The sequence below is a fragment of the Anas platyrhynchos genome, chromosome 4, assembly GCF_047663525.1.
Source record: "Anas platyrhynchos isolate ZD024472 breed Pekin duck chromosome 4, IASCAAS_PekinDuck_T2T, whole genome shotgun sequence".
In the NCBI taxonomy this organism is placed as follows: Eukaryota; Metazoa; Chordata; class Aves; order Anseriformes; family Anatidae; genus Anas; species Anas platyrhynchos.
In genome coordinates, this window is record NC_092590.1 from 78,193,560 (window position 1) to 78,209,330 (window position 15,771).

Sequence of the window (15,771 nt, forward strand, 5' to 3'; positions counted from 1 at the left end):
TCCCAAAGTCATCTTTCTGCTTGTTGTCTAAATAACGTGTGAGCTGCTTATTTTCTGTCCTGATGAGTTTGAAATGCAGCTTTGTTCTCTGGGTTTTCACCGAGGCAGATGATGCACAGGTCGTAAGGGGCTGAAGTGCTGGGATCTTGTTCGTCCAGGGAACCTGCGGGCTTGCAGAGTGGGAGATGTTTGAACTGAGCCCTAGCTTGATAGGGTAACACAGAAAGATGGTTGAAAAAAGAAAATAAGTGATCCTTTAAAATAAACCAATAAATAAAGATACGGGAGCCAGGAGGAGGCATCTGGTGGGAGATGCGTGTGAAGGTCTAACAGGAAATGTTTGAGCTTCATAGGTAAAGCCCCCACTGGAGACTTTTTTTTTGGTCCTTGCTGTGATATTAAGGAGCTAAAAGCTAATTATAACCTATTTGGTGTTGGGTAGGGGAGATTTCTTTCCAGGAGGTGGTTTCTGTCCTACCACTTACATAAAATAGTGTTTAAGAGGGGAACCTTCATGTACAAGACTTGGTCCATTGGTACTGCAGCTTTTCGGGGTGGCTGTGCCAACAGTGTTTGCTCCTGTTGCCTTCTGCTTTTCTTCAGTAACAAGGAAGAAAATTCTTTTATGGATCCTGATCGGTTAATAAGCTGTTCCATGCCATGCAGGAGAATACTATGCAAAAAGCACCGTGAGGGTGTTTGTGTGCAGTTATTCCATGTGAAAAGCATTGTCCTGACTCACGTGCAGATGTGCTCTTTCTCTTTTCCCCCAACACCCCGCAGAACCAAGTGACGGACACCAACCGAAAGCTGCAGAACGAAGGGAAAGAAGTAAGTGCTGCATCCGCTTCTTGTCCTTCTTGCTTGGCCGTGCTGTGGCCGTGCTTGCTGGTGGCAAATTACACCGGGCATCAGTAAGTGCTGAGCGTTACTGCTGGCGTTCCTGGCGCTGGTGTCAAGGTGGGCATTGATCCTCTCCCGTCTCTCTCATCTCATCGTGAGGAGTAAGTTGTGGGAGCATTGGGCAGTGATTTTTCTCTTTTTACTGCGTGTGGATTGAAAGCTAGTGGAAGGGAAACCCTTGGATCAGCAATGATTGAGCTGTGGGCTTGCTCCTTCAGCCCTGAGTGGCGTGGATGGGATCAGGATGCGAGCTGGAGGCTCTGCCCTGCTCCGTGCTGCAGCGTGGCAGCAGTTAAAGCCAGCGTGGTTTTTGAGCCCCAGGGGTAGAGGCATCAAGGCATGGGGAAAGGAAATGATTGAACGTGCCTTGGGTGCGATGTGCCTCTGACCACATTCATTCCTTTGTCCTTCCATCATTATTTTGGCGGGCTGGAGGGACTGGAGAGGTGGGTGACGGCTGGGCATTGTGCGAAGGCGCCGATGTCTGAAGCTTTTTGAGTGCCTCAGAGATCTGAGAGAGCTTCCAGGGATGGTCCTGTTCCCCGCTTTTCCCTTTCCTCCCATTGAATTGCCTTCTCTACCCGCATTTCATGTGAATCTTTTGCTCTTTGCACCTTTTGTTTTCCTCCTGAACTGCCCTCCCAGACAGCCAGGCTGCATTTTGCTGTGAGGGCACGCAGGCAGCACCAGCTCAGGGAGCTGCACTGCGTTTAAAAAACAAAGGAGAAAATACCACGCTGGACTGCGTCAGACCAATTATTCTATTACAGATCAAAGATACAAATGCCCTGTGGGGAGGAGGTGATGCAGCTTCTCCCCTGAACCAAATCAACATGCTTCTCTGTTACCTTGAGCAGAAAATTCATCTCTCGAGGTAGAATAGCTGAGGATTTCAAAAGGATTTCACAAACTGGGTCTGGCCCTGTGGAGCCTGACAGAACGGTGACCTGCCCCTCTTAAGGAGCAGAACTAAGGAAGTTTTGGTGGCAGATCCTTGTTTTGCCACTGTCCAGATGCACAGGTTTTTCTGTTGGAGACAGAGCTTTATTTTAAGGCTCACGGTTGGTTTGGGATGTAAAGAATTCCCCTGGGAGCCAGCCGCCACATCCTGCCCTTTAGAAGGGTTCAAAAAGAGAAACTTGGAAAGGGAAGCATGGAAGAGATGAAAAAAAAAATAATGGGAAGGGGGAAATCATTTTTGGAATTCACAGGACGTGCTGCAAGGCTGGTATTTTGGTGGCTTTGGTTTTGCTGTTTACTTGCTTGAAATTAGCTGAGGGAATGTTTCTGCTGTTTGATTAAACCACCCCAAGCCGCCTGCGCTCCCGATTCCAGCGAAGCTGCACAATGCTCAGGGAGCTCTCCTGTTATCAGAGCAGGCTTTGTTGTCATCCTCCCCTTTGCATGTTCATGACAAGTGCCATGTAGTTTGTATCCTCTCTACTCCCTGTTTACTATTCTTGGTGAGACTTTTTTCTTTTTTTTTTCCCCCAAAGCTGATAATAGCAATGGAAGAGCTGAAGCAGTGCCGATTACAACAGAGAAATATTTCAGCGACGGTCGATAAGCTAACGCTGTGTCTTCCTGGTGAGGATCTGCAATTGCTCTTTGTTTGTACAGCTGTTTATTTGAATTCGGATCTCTTTGCTTTATGCTTCCATCTCAACGTTCGTGTGTTTTCCTTCTCTTTCCAGTCCTGGAGATGTACAGCAAACTGCGAGAGCAAATGAAATCTAAAAGGTAAACTTTGTATAGACTGATGTTTCTATTGGAAGAGTTGAAAAGCACCCTTTCGGTGCTAATTAAATGAAACAACGAGGTTCTCAAAACTTAGGAATTCAGAATCATCCTTTCCGAGTTAACTTGTGTGATTTCTGGCTGGTATCTTCAGAGAGTGGCTCGGCCTCCTGTGGTACGGAGGAGAACCGGGATTGCAGCAGGCTCTAATCTTGTGCTAGGCTTTCTAATTAAGGTGGACATTCATTTTTTTTTTCCAAGGATGCTCACTGTTGTGGTGGGCCTTCCAAATCAATGTATGACTCGGTACCTGTGTGTTATTAACTAAATATCATATTTCGGATGCCATAATACAAAAACTGATCTGAGAGAAGCCGCTGAATAGGAATGGAAACCAAAGACCCGAGAAACATTGTGCAGCATGGTAGGAGAAGCTGGTGAGAAAGCACACGGCTTATTTTGGGATTGAAATAATCGTTCGGAAGAGTGAGCTGAACTACAATGACTTTGTGGCTCAGAAATCTCGTGCCAGAAATCCCGGGTTTTTCCCACCCCGCATCTGTTGCGATGCTGAAGAATTAAACCGTGGCCCAGGATATTCACATGGTCTTGGGGGCTGGTTTGTTTAAGCAGTTTGGAGGCGCGCTGCAGCCCCCGGGGGTGGCAAATTGGGCAAAAAGAACAGCTGCCTGGAGGAGGTCAGCGGAAAAGGCGGTGGGCTCCAGCTGAATGCCATGCGGGGAGCGCAGTAAGATCCAGTGCCTGCTCTGTGCCTGCCATCCATCATGTAAACAATACAGAAGAAACCAGATGTTTCGAACAAGGCGATAACTAATTGGCTGGGCGTAATTTTACACCTCCCCTCCTGCCTCCGCTGATCCCTGTGGTCCTCGGTCCCCAGGAGCCTTGGGTAAACAGATAAACATGAGTTGTGGAAGCGGGGCTGGCCAGAGAGGTTACGGGGAGCGTAGTTAGCTCTTCACACAGCTCTCTCTTTGCTTCTCTGCGTGGTTCAGTGCAGAGTAGGAGGCTATAGCTCCTCCAACTGCTTTTCTTCTGTGTATGGGAACAGCGAGGGGCTTACCCGTTGACAGATGTGGGGTGGGGAGCTTGAGCTGATCACAGTGCTGTGAACTTTTGAAGGGAATCCACATGCTGCTCGATTCCCTCGTTCTGGGTAGTGTTTCCAGGGTCTGGTTCTGAGAACTGCATCTTTTTTTTTCTTCCCTTTATTGGACTGGTTCATTTTGAAACAAATAGAAGTTGAAAGCCACATTTAAGAAATATTTGAACCCTTGGCTTTTTTTTTTTTTTTTTCCCCCGCTCCTCTTCTTTCTTTGTCTGGATTTGATGGCTTCATTCACCAAACACAGCACAACATGTTAAATATTTCTGTGTCTGCACCCGGTCTCACTTAGCCATCATTTTGTGATGGCCAGCGAGGGGCTCGGTTACGTGTGTGAGTCCCAGGTTTGGAGTGCCCAACCTCGGTTTTGCATTCTGGGTGAGTAAGCTCAGCTCTTCCAAGGTAGACTGAACGAGTTACGTGCTGTCTGCTGCGTGATGTTCACAAAATGAACAGGAGCGTTTGCCAAACGCAGAATCTGTGACCATTAACTGGAACCGGCGAGCGCAGCGCGGTCCAAACCCAGAGGAGTGACCGTGCTACCAGCAGAGAGCAGAGATGCAGGGGAACCTTTCATCTTCCATTGTCCAAAACTTAAGGAAATGACAGAAAGAACTTTTTTTTTTCTATTTTTTTCTTTTTTTCTCAAGCGTCTGGGACACACAAGGCTGCTCGTTGGAAAGTGATGAGAAAAATCCTTCTGCCAGAGCCTGGGAGAAAGGATGCAGATAGCTGTGTGTGGGAGCCTGTCAGGGAGCAAGTCGTGAATCCTGCTGACAAATGAATGCCAGGGCTCAGACGCGGCGTGGAGGCTGTGTGCCTTCGGGGGGGCCTTCCATTTCTGGGGGCCTCCGAAGGGATCTGTCTCACTTACCCGTGGGTCACTTGGTCTCCAGTAGTAGAAATGAGAATATTTCGTCCTGCTCGTGGCCGAGAAGCTTCTGTAGGGCTGTGCCCTTCCAAGGCTATTTCCAGAAGGAAAAAAAAAAAGTTAGTTTTGAACCTATAATTTATTAAAATGCCCCATTCCCAGTTGGGAAGTGTTCCTATTTCACTGCTGCAGTGGTCCCTGCAGGATGGCTGATAACAGGCGTTCAAAAATCAGACTGGATCTCAAAACTCAGGCTCGTGCAGAGGTTTGGGGCATCGCCCAGCTGGTGGTGGGGAGCCTCGTGGGGCCAGGCTCGCAGTGATCGTGGCTCTGCCATGGCTGCACTTTGCTCTGCCCCCATGTGTCCCGGGCTTTGTTTTTGGCAGGCAGTCAGGGACCCCAGCAATGAGTGCCTGCTGTTCCTGCAGGCCAACTTTTAGCTTCTTCTAGCTCAACAAACAACATCCTGAAACCCAGCAAACCCCAATGTGTGTTTATTCCTCCGGTTTAATTTCTGGCTCTCTCTGTGCACTTGGAAGTTTCCCTCTGGATAGGATTGCCTTTTATTGCATGGCGCTTTTCCTACCTCACCGGGGCACAAACGCTGACCGGGTTACGGGGTTAATCCGCTTAACTTCTGGTGTTCTTAGCAGGGCAGGCAGCTCTGGGTTAAAATAACTTCCCCGTGGACCTGCCCGGATTTTAGGCAAGAATTATTTTGAATGGGGATTTGAGGTTGCACGTTGCTTAGGACTAAACGCTGTTTCCCACCCTAACCTTCAAGGTGTAAGCGGTGTGGATGGGATTAACAGCGAGTAGAGTCAGCTCGAGTTGCCTTAATTCACCCCAGAGGGGACCGGGACCCTGTGGGGTGGCAGTCTTCTGCCATGTGCTGCTTGCTGAAACCCTGTGAGCAAAACCTGCTCAGGGGGAAGCCGATTTAGGTCTGAGAAGGCTCTTGGGTTTTGCACAGCACCCCAGTGCCACGCAGGAGGGCCCCTGTGGGGCATAACCCAGTGAGTAGGCACATGGGCGCCCGCTTCCCAAAGGGGAAAGACTGAAAGCATTTGAGAAAAATGGTCTGAACAGTTTCCCATTTAGTTTCCCATTTAGCATCTGCTCAGCCCTTTTTAAAATGACCCATCACCATGCTTCGTTCTTCCCATGGCAGTCCTGCTGTTGTGCAAAAAGGTAAGGGAAATGCACGGTGCCTTCCCTAAGGCCATTGGGCATGACTGAGATGTAAAAGCAGGCATCGTGGATAAAGGACGGAGCGTTGGGGTTCTTGTAGTTTTAAGGCTTCATCTTAAATTGTTAAGGTCCATTCCTTTATAGCAGGGAAATTCGTTTTTTGTCATCACTGCAAAGCTCACGGACACCAGTGGTCCCACAGGAGCTGCAGAAGAAGTGTCCTTTGGTCCCGTTAGCAGGCTCGTGTTGGGATTGTTTTTACTTCTATCTAAATATAAAGGTACCTGGGGTGGGAAGTGTTTCTCAGTGGTGCTTAGCAGCTTTTGCAGAGCTGGGAGGCAGGTGGGGTCTGGCTGCTCCTGCCACAAGAAATCCGAGCGCTCTCATACCCAGGGTACCTCAAACAGAATAACGAGTAGCCATGCGAGCAGCACGTTCTGGCACGTGTCGGATAGCAGTGTGTCAGGCCGTGGCATATCATTTATCCTCATTTCCATCCTACTGTTTTATGGGACCTCACTGTTAGGGGCTGCCCAGTCCTTTAGGAGACAGAGGTGAGGATGCTGCAGCCCTGGGCCTGAGCAGTACGAGGTGAGAGCGCACACGTGGACACCTCACACAGCACATTCATCGACACAGCTGGCTGCACGGGTCAGGCACATGCCCCATACCTCACCCAATAACCCCCCTGGTCCGTGGGGTGCTCCAGAGACACCCCATGCCCACTTTGGGGAGGTCTTGGGGACACCAGAGCCTGGGGCAGCAGAGCAGGCACATGGGCAAGAGCTGTGCTGGCTCAGCTGGGTCCTGTCTGCACCGGGGCTGCCCCACAGCGTACCTCTGCTTTTCTCTTTGGAAAAGAAAATAGTGCTTTTATGGTTATCTGGGTGCCAAGATCTACATTTATTTGAACAGAGCTGAAATCCTTAGATCTATTGAGTTATTTATGCGTAGCGCACATTTTTGAGTGGAATTGGGGTGGAAATAGCTTTTTTTTTTTTTTCTTTTTTTTTAATTTCTGCATCTGCTTTGCTTGCTTTCCCCAGACACTACCCTGCGCTGAAGACCCTGGAGCACCTCGAGCACACCTACCTGCCCCAGGTGAGCCACTACCGCTTCTGCAAGATCATGGTGGATAACATCCCAAAGCTGCGCGAGGAGATAAAGGAAGTTTCCATGTCAGACCTCAAGGATTTCCTGGAGAGTATCCGTAAGCACTCCGACAAGATTGGGGAGACGGCGATGAAACAGGTAAGGACCCGCTCTGTTTGGAGGAGGGGAAGCTGCTCTGGAAGGAGTTTCACAGTCACGTTGAGTCTTTTCAATGCCAAGGCAGTAAAGGCTTCACAGCAACTTGAAGGTGGAAAAGTTTTTGTTCTGTAATTGCTGCTGGAGCTTATTTTCTAATTTTTATCCCATTGAGAAATGGCAGATGGTTTCTGTCGTCTTCTCCCACCTGTGCTTTGCTGTGGGAGGTGCAGGAGCTGTGGATTCTTGTTCTCCACGCAGCAGAGCCGGGGTGTTTGTGCTGCCCTGGGGAGGACTGGAAGAGCTGGGGGTGACTGGAAGAGCTGGGGGTCCCGGTGCTGACTTCCCAGGGTCAGAGCAAAGCCACAGAAGCACCCATCCTGACTGCAAATCGATTTCCATTTTTTACATCTTCAACTCATTCTCAAATGTTGGGCAGGCTTCTGTTGTGGCTTGTACTCGTCTAGCAGTTGAAGTCTGTAAAAGATGAACCCGATGAATTGAACATAGCCGTGCTTGTATTAATGTGGAATCGCCTTTTCTCAGACTTCTTTAATATTCTAGTTGTGAATTCCAGTCCGGTTTTTTCTTATCACATCTGGAGAGCATTGCTCATAGTGTCTGTGAAAACGAACTTTTTGATGAGCCTCAAATCCACGGGTAATGACATGTTACCTCGAGATGCGTTTCCTCTGATAGCGACTGATGGATCGGGCTGGCTGATTTATGGGAAAGATTCCCATAACTTTTCACAAGGTGATACGTGGCACTGTTAAGCTCATGGTTAGATGTACAGGAAAGTTCAATTTTCTGACTTACAAATGCTGTCCTTCCTGTAAAATGTACTAGCTCGAGGATTTCCATTAACTGATTTCATTTACAGTGTCTACTGCCTCGTTGTCTTCTCAATCTCTCTCTAGTATTTTGGGAAAGCAAACCCCTACATTACATAATAGAGCTCTGAGGATATGCTGTTCTGTTTCTTACAGTTTAGCAAATGTTTTTGTTAGTTGTTGCATAAATCAGACGAGGTTCTGTGAATCTACTGGAAAGGTCTGGTGATCCGGGCATCCTGTCCTTGCGGCATCCCAACGCCTGGGATGGCTCCAGGCATTACTCTGCTGAATTTACCTGAGGCAATGGTTTCCAGAACAGCTGTTTACCAAAAATAAAATAAAAAAAAATAATCCATCGTGGCAGCCAAACTTTTAAACAGATTATTCTTTGGTTTCTATGTCTCGGGATGGAAAGGAATAAGTTCAGTTTGTCTCTTGGTGCCCAGTTAGTGCAGCAAATATGCTACTTGAACTAACTAAATAATTCTTTATATCCTGGTAAGATATTCACCAATGACAGAGACAGAAGAGGACACAGATGTGTCCTCTCTTTGTATTTTCCAGTTCCGTCACTGACACTGGGAGGGTGAGACTGGGGAGCTGAACCTCACAGGCCCGTGGCTGGTGGCTTTGGGCAGGGAGAACCTGCGGGGAGAGGTCACAGATGGTCCGTCTAAAAACCATGGCTGAAAGTCCAGTTTTGAGAAATTTATCATTTAAAAAACCAGCAGGAGGCTCGAAGTAAGGGAATATTTTCAGTGAAAGCCTTTGCTGCTAACATTTTCAGCTTTCCCAAAGTTGGTTATTTGCTCTCCAGCTGGAGATGGCCTCTCAGCTAGGGCTGTGGCCCCTGCTTGGACCTCAGGTTAAACGTCTGTCCCTGCTCCTCTCCATTGTTTTCCACTTACAGACCCGCAGAAATCCTTCATCTTTCACCATCTGCTGAGTTCCAGCCATTTTGGACCTTAAGGAATTCTAAAGCGAGGTCTGATGGTGATGATTTTTCCTTTTCTTTGCTGATGCTGCCAGCGTCTCTGTGATCAGAGCTCCAGCCTCTGAATGTATCTAACAAAAATATTGACGTGGAAAAGGTGTTTTTTTTCTTTCACGTAGATGCTAGTGAAATACAAAGTAAGTTGGGCTCTTGTGAAGAACATCACAAAACATCTTGATGTTTCTAGCATCATCTGGCAAATGTTTTCAGTCCCAGTTGACTTCTCTTGGGTGAGCGCTGGGTGCAGGCTCCATCAGGGCTTTCCTTCGCCCTCCGTGGACCACGGCTGTCTCCGAGGGAGGGCTCGCCAGCTCCTCAGCAGGACACGTGTGCCGTTCCCACCCAGCAGCCTGGAAAGGAAGGTAAATTTGCCACATCCAGTTGCAAAAAAGCAGGGCTGGAAGCGCTGCTGGAATTTGAGCACCGGGCTAGGTTTATCCCCGCCGAAAGCCTCGCGGGCGGCTCGAAGCGGTGAGGAGCTGAAGCTTCCCGAGCCTCCCGTCGCGTGGGGTCACTTCACGGCGTCGTGCTGAAAGCGAAGGGCAGGGCTCCCTCTGCCAGAATTCCCAATATCACTTCTTGCATCACCGGGCCTTTCTCCTCGGTCTGCTGGCCGTGATTGATAGCCGCTCTGGAGCGGAGCGGAGCTGGCAGGAGGCCTGGGAGAGCCGGGGAGCCGCGATTGGCAGCTGAACGCATTCGGTTTAAATTAGCATCATATAAATTCTTTTAAAATTGTTTGATTTCACCAGCGGGAATGGGATCGGGGCTGATACAATGGGGAAAGGAAATCGTGTTTTTGTAACGTTACAAATCTGAGGCTGATGATGACAAGAGCTGAAAATTTCATTTTGTGATAATCAGAAGGAGCTGTCTTGGAGTGCTCGGAGCCATGGCTGCGTTTCTGGCCGGCAGTCAAGGATGCGGGGAGTTCGCTGGCCCCTCTCTTGGACGGGAAAGCCGCCGTGGGGTGAAGTCAAGTGAGACAGTCCCGGGGTCAGCCGTACGCGGGGAGCAGTGTGCCGAGAAACCCTATATCCTCCGAGCACAAACGATGAGTTCCCATCGACTCCTTTCCTCGTTTTTTTTTTTCAGCCTGAGTTTTATTACCTGTGGTTCTGGGGGGGATCTGCTTTGTTCCAGCCCTTGTGCTTAATTACACGGCTCTGGAGCAGATGGAAGGAGCTCCGCGGATTTGAACTCGTTTTGGACTTTGGCCCTGTGAACCTGTGTGTGTGTTTTGTTTTGGTTGTTCTGTTTTGTTTTTTTTTAAAGATCCAAGTTCGGGGCTTTGCCAGGAATGAATTACATCTTATTAACACTTGCTGATATCCGGAATGTGGCTTTATTATCTAGCTTAATGGCTGAAATATGCAAGGCATGTGGAAGAGGTCACTTCAGATGGTGCTGTATCGAGGGTAAGCCCTGAACGCTGCTGCACAGGGGGCCAAGAATAACCAATCCAAAAGCCATTATCGGATAAAGTTTGTCAGGACAGCCAAAACGCTCAGCATGCCTTTCAAATAGATGGAGGCAACCCAGCATTTTTTTTATAGCCTCGCTAGGATGCGCTCTCAGAGCTGCTGTTTAAGAGGTGGCGATGCAGGACAAGCTTCAAGGGCTTGGTGTGCCAGCCGTGCTTTTGTCGGGGGCTGTTTGCTCTTCTGGGCAACAGGAATTGGAGTCCGTGTCACTTTTAAGCAGTATAAGGTGAGGTTTCTGTAGGTATATTTCCTTGTAGTGGCAGAAAAATACCAACTCAGCAATGTGAGCGTATGCACAGGCTTAAAAATGAGGCAAAAAACTGCACAATGATGTGCGTAACTGATGCTAAATGTTAAAAAATGTCAATCTCCTCTTGTAGGAATGCAGTTGTCACCTCCAGCTGAGGATGATGAAGGTGCTGTGCACCTCCTCTGCTCTGTACCGTGGGCTTTTGTGTCTCCAAACTGGCTGGACGTGGATGGTTAAACAGCACGCGGGGCTGTGCAGGTGTCCTGTACTGATGTGCCTGATGTGTAGGAACATTCAGTAGCACTGGGTAACGTGCAGCTGGCCTTATAAATTAAAAATGTGGAGGAAGAGGAGCTCTTGGTTTAATCTGTCACTGCTGAGGATGGCAGCTGCTAAAGGGCATTTGGTAAGGATTAAATGGAGAGGTTGCATTTTTTTTTTAAAAGCTGCTGCTCTGCACAGTCACCATGGGAGGAAAAAGGGGATGCACTCAGCTTGTTGGCACGTGGAGCCTGGCTTCTCAGTCGCTCCAAGCGCACTTCCAAGCACTTCCCTTACCTTTGGGCACCAGCAGGAAACACTAGGAGTTGATCTCCTTTAGGACAGCGGTGGCTGAGGGGTTCTGTGGGCAGTGGGAAGCTGAGGGATCAGCGATTCCTGGCCTTGGAGGACACGAGGGACAGCAGAGGGATGTGATGCAGCTTCCACCTGGTGGCACGTGCTGCAGAATGGCGTGAGAAGGACAAAGGGGAGGTAGGTGGTAGGTAAAACAGGGGAGAGCTTGGCCTGTACAGGTCACCCAGCACCGAAAACACACCTCGGTGGTGCAGCTTCACCAGCACAGTGTTCCCAAAAGAGGAGGTGATGCTGGAGGCACGTGTCCCCCAGGGCAGGGTGCTGTGGTCCCCCGGAGGGACGGAGATCCCCAGCTGGTCCCTGCCCTGCGGGTTGCCCTGCTGCAGGTTGTTTTAGCAGTAGCCAGAAACCCGAGGGAGCTTTGTCAGGCAGCTTGTGTGAGCTGCTGGTGATAAGCAGAGACGTGGCATGCGGTGATTTCAGCCTTGTTGGGAAATCCTGTCCGTGCTGGAAATGCAAACACATGCACGCCACCCCCAGCCACGGCAGCGGAGCGCTTCCCCGCGCGGCAGGGGACAGAAGGACATTTTCTCAGCCTCCAGATACCGCCTGGTGGCCTTTTGATGGCCCAAAAAGAAAAAAAAAAAAGCTTGAAAATGCAGCTTGTGCAGTGTTCTTAATTATCCCCATCTCTGGAAGCTGGGAGCTTTACGTAATCTCCCGCGGCGCATATGGGAGTCGTTTGTGCCCCGTGTGCAGCGTTTGGAGCAAAGGAGATTTCACTGCGTGGGGAGCCACCTTCTGCTGGGTGTTGGTCCCCTGGCACAGCCCACGCTCCCCAAAGGTCTCGTGTGCTTGAAATTGAGGCTCCCCTGCCTCCTGGGCTGGGTCCACCAGATCCAAACCCGAGGTTTCTCGTGCTGCTCGGAAGCTCCCCGCGTTTGCCTGCCCCTTGGGGCCGGCGTTTCCATGCAGGCTCCCAAAAGCACCCTGAGATCTGAGCCTCCGGCCCTTGAGAGCGGTGCCTCTTGCGCCAAGGGTTTTTCTTAATGAAAAAAAAAAGTAAAATAAAGTAGTTTAATAAAAGCCAGGGAAATTTATAGCCCCGGCTGCTGGAAGGGAGCCTCCTGCAGAGGTCAGGCTGCTGGCTGGGAGCGGGGTGGCTCTTTATACAGCGGCGGTGGGGATGAGCAGATAGCCTTTTCCCCTTCTGGGCAGGTTTGTAAAGCAGAAACTTATTTTCTAGCAAAATTGTGTAACGAGACTTTCCTAATCTTCGCTGCTCTTGCTTGTCTACTCGTCATATTAAAGTATTACGAAAGGAAATGTGTCTTCGAGGGCTGTTTGGATTAGAAGGCTGGTGATCTCAGCTTGCAGGTTTGGGGGAAGAAGCTCATAAAACGGACAAACTGGGTGAAGTGGGCGAAGCAGCAGGGAACAGGGAGGCTTTGGTGTCGGGGAGAAATGATTAACGCTGATTAAACCTGCATGAGCTCTGAGATGCTTTCAAGTGCCTTCATAATTTCTTTCTTTTTTTTTTTTTTGTTAGAAGCTTCTAACGTTGTGTGTTCGTACCCATCCTCTATCCCTGCACCCCAAGAAAGAGACGGATAAATAGGATCAAATCCTCTGAGCTATTTATCCCCAGCATCTCCTGCTTAACCTCTTTGGGAACTTAAGAGTCGAGTCAACCACCAAAAAGGTTTTTATTTTGCCCTGGGTTAGAGTTGCAGCCACGTCTTTAATAACTCACTAGGGCTTGACACTGAAAGCTTTTTTCTTAGTACGTTGAGCACCACCTCGATGCTGACTGAACGAATCACTTGACACTTGTCACTTAATTTGAAAACTTTAAGTAAAATCGTGGGGAAGTTGTGCCGCCCCCTGCTGCATTCACCAACTAACCCCGCCTGCTCTTTTCTTGATTCAGAGGCGATCTCAAGGGATTTGGGAGATGAAACGTGCTCTTTGTGGACAACTGGGGACAAGCCAGCTCCTGGAATCAAGCTGCCAGCTGCCTCGGCTTGTCCTTGCTCCTTGTAGGATGGGGAGCAGGGCGCAGGGGTGAGGAAGGGGCTTGGGAGCTGTCGGGCTGCCCGCACGTGCACCCCGTGCTCCTGTGGGGCCCCAAGGAGATGTCTCGTGGCCAGCAGCACACATGGGCCACGGTGGAGAGGTGGTGGTAGGGATATTTGTGGATGTAAGCACGTTTCTGTTCTTGTTTGAGGTCCTGGTGCTTCCTCGTGCATAATTGGAGTGCAAAAGTGCTTCTTATCATACAAGCACTTCTCCTTCTAACGTCTCCTGGCTTTCCGCGGGAGGTTTCCCTGTTTGCTTAAGAGCAATTCTGTGCCTTCAAGTCTCTGTTTAAAATTTATACCCTATAGGAGCTTTTATTAATAACCGGGTATTCCTCGGAATTCTTTTTCTGCCCTCAAAAATGAGACTGCTAAATCACGGCCCTTTTTTCTTTCACCATGTGTGTGACTAACGGCCGCAGGGACCGCGCCGTCCCCAGCAGTGTCCCCAAGCCTGCGCCGTGGACGTGGCTGCCTCGTGAAACCCAAAGCTTAACCTACAGGGCAGCCGTGTGCTGGACCGGCTTTTTGTGTGGTTGCCTTTTTAGACCATGTCAAACGCTTGAAATCCAGAGATGCTTCTTGAAATCCATCCTTTATCTTCCAGCTGTTGGGAGACCTGGTACAACACACGGGGCTTGGGAGAGTGGTGCCAAGCCGTGAGCAGCTCCTGCTCCTTCTTTGGAGCCTGTTGGTAACCTGCTAGTAACTGCTTTACATTTTTTGCACTGTAGCTGGGAAAAGAGGTGCCGTTAAACTTTTCTGCTCACCCAGGACTGCAGGCATTCGGCGCTGTAATTCTCACTGATCTTGCCTGGTTTTAATTACGCAGCCCGAGAGCTGCTCACGGAGAGGCGCTGCCTGGTGCACCGGTGGCCCCGTGGCCGTGCCAGCTTTTGGAGGTGAGCCAGCACAGACTGAGCTCAGACCCACAAAACCGGGTGGCTCTAAGCTGCTAATAAACCTTGTAAGCTAACCAATTTTTCCTTTTTTTTCCCTTTTTTTTTTTTTTTTTAATTCCTCGAGTGGTTTTGGTGACGGATTCCTGCACGGCGTGGTTGGATGGCTCTGCACTTGCTGCGCCTGCTGAGCGCTCGGCTGTGTGCTCGTGGCAGGGGAGCCCAGGGAGTTTGGGAGCCTGGGCACTCTTGGGGTTCGTGTACGTTCCCCGAGCTGCTTCCAGAGGTGTAAAACCCATCCTCATGGCACCATTCCCAAATCCAAGCCACTGCCTTTCGGTGCCTGGGCCGTGACCCGTCCGCAAGCGATGGGGAAGGGAAGGGGTCGTACAGAACGATGTCAGCTCACCTGGGGGTTCAGGTATCTTGCTAATGAGACAAAATCACATTTGTAGGGCTGTATTTGGAGGGTGGAGGTCCAAGCTGAGCTCTCTGAGCTCTGGAGGCTGTGCGGTGTGGCGTGCCCTCTGGGTGACACTCCTGTACAAATTGCAAACGGGTGTACGCAGAAATCACCAAGCAAAATCCTTCAGCAACCCAAGATTTCCTTCAGTTCTATTTTTTTCTTTTTTTTTCCCCCCTTTTTCTTTTTCAATCCGAAGTTCTGCTGACAGGCTCAGGTCATTTAAGCCTCTCCACATATTCTTCTAATTCGCATCTACAGCAAATGTAGACCAGCTTGCGGTCGTGGATAAAAACGCACTGAAGTTACTGCGGGACAGATCGGCTTTGTTTCTCTCCCCGTCTCCTCCCGAGCTGGACAGGTTGACGTGGGTGGATGAGGAAAAGATGCCTCGAGCACAGCGCTGCGTTTGTTTGACTCCAGGAGCCTCCAGCACTGCGATTTGGTTCGTCACCGCAGCCACAGAGCCTGATCGTGGCTCCGTTGAAGTATTTCAGAGGGTTTATTTCTGTGAGATATCAAAATCTCTCCTGTAACAGAGGAATACCTTCTGCAGCAGGACAATATGTAACTGGTGTAGTGCTTTCGCCCTGCAGGATGGAATTTGTGCTACCTGCCACTGAGCGTGGAGAATGTGGTGGGTAAACGGTCCCCTTGCACCAGAGGGAATGAAATGCAAAGATGTAACACGATTAATTCTGCTTTAGTCCCTCTAGACTGGGAGGATGAAGGGGAGGCCGTGGTTTTCTTTCCCTTTGCCAGTTTGAAGGTGTTTTAGACAGGGAAAGCAGCTTCCCAAATCCCCAGGCGTCAAAACTGCAGCGTGTGCCCTGTTGGTGGCACGGGCTGAGGACACAAGGCACCGCTGAGCGCACGGAGAACCTCTCCCCGTGGCTTTTAAACAGGTGCTGCAAGGAAGATCCCGGTTTAATCGCCACGTCCTGGGGGAAATAACACATTAAAGGACACACAGAACTGCAGCACGAAATCTGCTGGGCTGCTGGTAGCTGTCTGAAGGGAGGCTTTGATGCCAGTGAATTCCCTTTTGCTGCTCGCTCTCTTCATTTCGCAGGGCAGTGGCACTCTGAAGGACGTCACGGCTGTGCAGCGGCCAG

General features: G+C 49.7%; 1 protein-coding gene across 11 annotated transcripts in view; it reads left to right on the forward strand.

Annotated features, from left to right (window-relative positions):
* The window catches only part of EXOC6B (exocyst complex component 6B), a 266,579-nt gene that overhangs the window by 45,288 nt on the left and 205,520 nt on the right, over positions 1–15,771 (forward strand). For 10 of the 11 annotated variants that reach the window (XM_072037927.1, XM_038177996.2, XM_027455866.3 and 7 more), the window contains 4 exons: positions 784–831; positions 2,400–2,490; positions 2,598–2,643; positions 6,875–7,079. In XM_072037927.1, coding sequence (XP_071894028.1) covers positions 784–831; positions 2,400–2,490; positions 2,598–2,643; positions 6,875–7,079 — 390 coding nt within the window. Of the gene's footprint in view, positions 1–748; positions 832–2,399; positions 2,491–2,597; positions 2,644–6,874; positions 7,080–15,771 lie in introns of all 11 variants that reach the window. The other variant, XM_072037928.1, reaches the window with a different exon arrangement.